The 6295-nt window shown below is 34.1% G+C and overlaps 1 protein-coding gene across 1 annotated transcript in view; it reads right to left on the bottom strand.

The window, feature by feature from the left end:
* Positions 1–1617: 1617 nt before the first annotated feature.
* LOC106531730 (germ cell-specific gene 1-like protein) overlaps positions 1618–6295 on the bottom strand; it is a 50874-nt gene continuing 46196 nt past the window's right edge. Inside the window, exon 5 of the mRNA XM_014027646.1 lies at positions 1618–5044. Within this exon, the coding sequence (XP_013883100.1) occupies positions 4744–5044 (301 nt within the window). The 3' untranslated portion in view covers positions 1618–4743. The remainder of the gene's footprint in view (positions 5045–6295) is intronic.

The following is a 6295-nucleotide window of genomic DNA, read 5'->3' on the forward strand; positions in this document are numbered from 1 at the left end:
ATATATATATATATATATATATATGTGAAACAGGTAGGGGGTACTGTCCGTTTTCTTACTTTTTAGTCTTTTTGTGTTTTTGTAATTTATTGTCCTTTCCAGTTTTTTAAAATATATTTTCTTCCCTGTGTGTGTTCATCTTGTTAGTTCTGCTTCTGTCCCAGTGTCATGTGTTTGTAGTTGTCTCTTCACCAGGTGTTTGTTATTTAATCATTAGTGCTCTTTATATACCTTATATTCTTGTCCTTTAATAGCTTCCTTTCCTCTGCATTGTGCTTCCCACAGCCGGTCATGTTTGCTTCCTCATGTGGTTTCCTGAGCTGTTACTTGTAAGTAGATAGTAAATAATTATCAGGGAGTGAGAAATTGGTGAGGTAAAAAAAAAGATGGATGACTCAAACACAGAATGAGAAAATTTTGAGGACAATTGTCCGTATGTTTGTGTATGGTTACATATGCTGGTTGGTACCTAGAAGACAGCACTGCCATCTTGAGGTCATCTAAGTGAATAAAAAAAGAAAAACGAAGTGGCAAAAATTATAAAACAAACCATTTTTTAATTACGATATATGCATTAAATATACTTTGAATTAAACTTTTATAATTGTTTCATTCATATTGTTATACCAGGTTGCAAATAATCAACAAATGATTTAACCAAGGAATACTACACATAGACAAAGACCGTTAACCCCATAGGTGATGATGAATACAGAATAACAAAAATGTTCATGCTTTAGCATCACTAGAACACAAAAGAGTTTAACAGCAGAATGTATTGGAAAGTCAATGACATTGCATTTTACTAATAAATTAACAACAAATTACACAAACTTATTCCTTTCAAATGCACTTTAAATGCACAGATAGCAATTCAGATGTTTTTTTGAATACAAGTACCACATTATTAATAAAACATTTAAATACGCAGACAGCTTCAAAAGAAGAGCCTTCCTCCCACTTTGGCAATTTGCACAGACTACACAGAGGCAGAGAAACAGCTTCACCCTACTTAAAGCATGCTGTGTGATCAGAGGCATGCTTATTGGATGTTAAAGGCACTCAGCATTTCCTGGAGTCCTCCACCAAAACAGTAACTGGCAGCTTTTGTTCCACTGTTGGGTGCGAAAGTAAATCCTTCAGATCCACTCGTTATAATCTTTCTACAGTCAATCCAGACTCTGTTTCGTACGTGATTGCAAAAACTCTACACTTTATTCAAGTTCAGGTTGTATAAGGTATATTTTAAACAGTTTACTGAACAATACCATGTCCATTTGTTTATTAAGGAAGGCAGTGCATCATCACTCTAATACAGGAACTGCGTCTTTATCAGCGGGCTCTTCAGAAATCGATATCTACAATCGAGTAAGTCGTGAATACACATTTCAACTTTGTACACCTTCTTTAATGGGTAAAATTCAAACCCTTTGGAGTCTTGGGCATGCTTTCTTTACACTCTAAAAATGAAATGTTGGATTTACTTAACTATGTTATGTTACCTGGTTCCACTTAACTGAGTTGAGTAAATTCAAAGCAATATACAGTACCAGTTTTTTAGCCAAAGAACATGAGTATGTTGCTTTGAATTTACTCAACTCAGTTAAGTGGAACCAGGTAACATAACATAGTAAAGTAAATCCAACATTTCATTTTTAGAGTGTAGATGGTAAAGTATTAACAAAGAGGCTATGGATGTCAAAGTTATTTTACAAAACTTTCAGACATTTGGTTCATTTTCCATCTTTATTTTACCTACTAACATTTTTGTAAAGTTTATGTAGTGAGTCTGATRTGTCATGTTAAGTTTTGTAAAAGAATATCATATTCTGGCCTAAAAATAATAATAATAGTAATAAAAACAAAGAATTATTTTCAAAAGCCTGGCACTTTTACCTGTTGCAAACAGACCACAGAAAACAATTTGTACTAAAGTTAAAAAAAACATTTTGGAGAACATTGAAAGTTTAATGAGTAGGATTTCTTAAATGTATTTTTATTTATTAGAGGTGTAATGGTATATGTATTTGTGCCTAACAGTACATATGTCATGTACGGATACTTTTGTTATATACACTCTAAAAATGAAATGTTGGATTTACTTAACCATGTTATGTTACCTGGTTCCACTTAACTGAGTTGAGTAAATTCAAAGCAACATRCTCATGTTCTTTGGYTAAAAAACTRGWATATTGCKTTGAATTTACTCAACTCAGTTAAGTGGAACCAGGTAACATAACATGGTTAAGTAAATCCAACATTTCATTTTTTACAGTGTACTGCCACTACTCTCATCAAGAGGAGGGCAAACATTTTTTGATTTTTGCCAATTGTCACAACAGAAAAATAAACACTATCTAAACTAAGCACTCTGCGCCAAAGCAAAGTGAGACTGGCTGGTTCAAATGAAACACAACTTGTATGTTTGTTTAAAATCAGCTGTGTAGAAAAGCAGCATGTATGGAAAGCCAAATTAGACATAATTCACCCATTTCGAAATGACCTCTGGTGCCTCATAAATGCTAATATGTCACTGGTTGTTTAAGAAGAACCACCAGTGTATGACGAGCACACAAAAAAGCTAAGTGTAAGATTTTATTTCATTTGTTTTGTATTTTCAACATAGGGAGATGTTAATGAGTTTTAAACTGTATTTTAACTTGCATAATGTTTAGACCAATTTAGTAGAAACAAACCCCTTTTCTATTATTTTCTTAACAAAAGATGGATACCTTTTGGTTTAGGAATTGATAAAACTTTCAGTTTTACACTTGGCCTTCGGAAGAATATTTACAATGCAAATTGGATTAAATTAAATTAAACCAAAAATAAATATTTCTGGCCCTTTATGATCAAAGGACATCAAAGTACTGACAAACATTAAATAGCAAACATGTTTACTAGCAAGTTTTGTGTTGTAGACAAGTTTGCTAAAAAATGTCCCAATGCATTCTAAATAATTCACGTAGAAGAAGCCTTTTGGATAAAAGACAAAAGGTTTCAACAAAGAAGATCCTGTTCAGTGGATCTGACTCAGCCTTGTTAGACATATCTGAGATACTGAACGCCTCACTTTTGGTATTAAACTTTTACTGGTAAAAAACTAAATATACAGATTTTGCGGCAATTAAAACAAGAATAATATCCATGTGCTGCTGTTCTAAACATAAAGAGCAAAACATCCAATAAAATTTACTGGGTTGATTTTTGTCGCTGTGCTTTGCCTCCACATAAATTTTATAGGAATTTGGTCAAGAAGTTTTAGAATAATCCCGCCATCACACAACAAATGCACTCGAAGAAAAAAGGCAGTGATCAAATGCCTGGCTRCTCTTGCTGTGATGGAAAGCAGAAAGTTTAAAACCATTGAAACAACATTGTAAGTGAAGAATCTTATTCTGTCCTAAATTAAGCTGATTAATATGGGCATACTAGCAAATACAGTACTGTAGCTAGAACTGTGGTTAGAGGCCCGGACTTGTAATCCTGAGGCTGCAGTCCAGGTTGCTTCTGGAAGGTTTAAGCTCTAGAAACAAAAAATCCATCTATTCATTTTCATTATCCATTTGTTTCTGTTCAGGGTTGTGGTAAAATAATCAGCTAACATTGTGAAAATGCAAAGTCATTTTAGCACAGTCCCTGGTCAGCTACTCATCTCTCAGGACTCTGCTTCCAAAAACAACTAGCTCAAAAACCTAAAAGATAAACCAAATAACATCCAACGTATACAGATGTTGTCTAAAGTTTACATCTAATCATTACTTTACATGGATGTCAATAGTTTGGGGCTTTTATTGATTTGGTTGAACCATTGTTTTTCTAAGATGAAATGATTATACAACATACAACTTTCAATTTAAATCCAAAAATAAGTGCATAAGTTTGCAAAAGTGTGAATTTAATGGGAAGTTACATTTTTGTACCCATTCTGGTATAATTCTGTTTGGATATTTAATCACTCTTCTTGGCAGAGTTGGTAGACTTCCTTTAAACTGTTTTGTTCCTGGTATGGACCAAGTTTTTACATATAAGTCACAAATTTTGATAGAGCTGTGGTCAGGGGTTTGAGATGGCCAATCCAGAAGCTTAACGCCAGCACGATTTATCCAATCAGGAAAACTGTTTTGATGTGTTTGGGATCATTAATCTGGTGCAACACCTAAAAGTGTCTAAGTTTCAACCGTTTCACTGTTGATTAAAGGTGACGTTAAAGAATTTGGAGGTAGATCTTTTCTTTTCTTTTTCTGTTCACTTTGTGCAATTCACCAGTTTCACGGCATGGTTCTACCACCGCCATGCTCGACAGCTGGYACAGTGATCTTAGATTTGAAAGCTTCACCTTGACTCCTCCAAACACACTTTTTATTCTACACCATACTTTTCTATATATTCAAGCCTAAAGGCCGTATCTTGTCTGACCATCAAACGTTTCAATAATGATCACTAACAAGAATCTATAAGCTTTAGTCTTGTTATGTTAGGACATCTGAGAACCTTCACCACCTTTAGGTCTGAATGAATCTATGTATACTTTTGTCTTTGTGTAAATGAGAGGAACTCCTTGTTGAATTCACATTTGAACACATAATTCTTGTCTTAAAAATACATTGTTGTGTGTTGTATTAGAAAAGTGATGCGGTGGAACTGATGTTCAGCTATGATCCACTTTTGTTCCCACWACTCCCACTGTTGTCTCACAGAACCGATACAACAATGTTTGAGAAATGCTAACCCGCTGCTCGTCTAGCAGTACTCCTCTCCCTGTGGATCTGGCAAGTCGTTGAGGTCCAGGAAGATGGAGGTGTTGGAGAGCTTGCGGCTGTTCGTCGACAGGTCCAGGAGCTCTTCGGCGGTGCTCGGCACTGAGCTGATGTACATGTCCCACACCTGCTCCGGGGAGTCCAGCTCCAGCAGCTTCTGTTTGATCCTCAGGTTCTTCTCAATGTTCCTGCGCTTGTGCTTGAACTCCAGGATGGTTTTTGTGTAGCGGTTGATGGTGGTGACTGAGGACGCCATGCAAGCCGTGAAGGAACTCCATGCCAAACTACAAAACAAAATGAAGTTTTTTTTTCACATTTTTCGTTTAAATGAGCTTGAAATATGAAAACTACATATCTGACTTTGTGTTTTGCTGAATAAGGAACAAATCTTTAAGATCTACACACAACATATTAGATTATACTGCTAATACTAGACTAAATATTATAAAACATGTTTTATACCAAAGGTCTTAAAGATCAGCAAATACAGAAAAGACATTTTAATTCCTTTAACAATAATGACTGCAACCATACAGTCTCATTCCCTCCAAAAGAAATTCTCATTATTTAAAAAAGCTCACGAAACAACAATTCCATGTCAGTATGAACGTTTCTCCAACCTAATTGTGACAGGTAATAATTAATAACAGGAAAATTAGGGCTGTTTTGACAAACGTTAGTACAAACAAAAAACACAAGCACATAAATCTTTTGGCAGTTTTCAGAATAACTTTAATAAGTTGTGCATTTTTACCCTGGATATAAAATATAGGCCACATTTATCATCATTTAGACAGTTTTTATTTATTCATGTTTTGTATTGAGGGATTTTCTGTCATTTGTCTTTGCAAATCTTTTCAAGTTCAGTCACCTTTATTTTCCAATTACCGGTATTTATTCGGGTGACCCATATTTTGAAAACGATGAAACATCGTGACATCATTAAAATTAGGCTTTACTTACTATTCTGGAAAAGAAAACAACTAAAAATAGAAAAAAAACTAATATTAGAAAAAAATAGAAACTTATACATTTAACTGTCTTTTAAGTATCACATTGGTTTAGTCACTTGTAAACAATCTCAAAATTTAACCCAAAATTTGAATGCACTACGTCTTGGAAACAAGGAAAATTTTCAGTCTCCATTTTTTCTCTCTTAAACAAAAAGAAATATACTTACCCTCGAATAACACACTGAGTATTTGGTTAGGGTTAGTAAAATGGCGTCTCACTAGCTTAGTTGATATTTTTGTATTTTCCTTTTATGGTGATGCCTTTTTAACTAGATTTACAGTTTTCACTTTGCATTGATCTGTTTTCTCTATAGCAGTGGTTCCCAACCTTTTTAGACTTGTGTACCCCTTGAGCCATTTTGTCATAGCACTAGTACCTCCTCTGTCAAGTGTAATAATGATTCTCCAAAACTATAATGTACAACTGATTAAATTATTATTTTTTATTTAATCCCCTTAACTTGAACATTTAATTCTCAGACATTTCATTGTTTTAAACTCAAATTAAACAAAAGATAAATA

Source organism: Austrofundulus limnaeus, unplaced genomic scaffold (genome assembly GCF_001266775.1).
Source record: "Austrofundulus limnaeus strain Quisiro unplaced genomic scaffold, Austrofundulus_limnaeus-1.0 Scaffold668, whole genome shotgun sequence".
In the NCBI taxonomy this organism is placed as follows: Eukaryota; Metazoa; Chordata; class Actinopteri; order Cyprinodontiformes; family Rivulidae; genus Austrofundulus; species Austrofundulus limnaeus.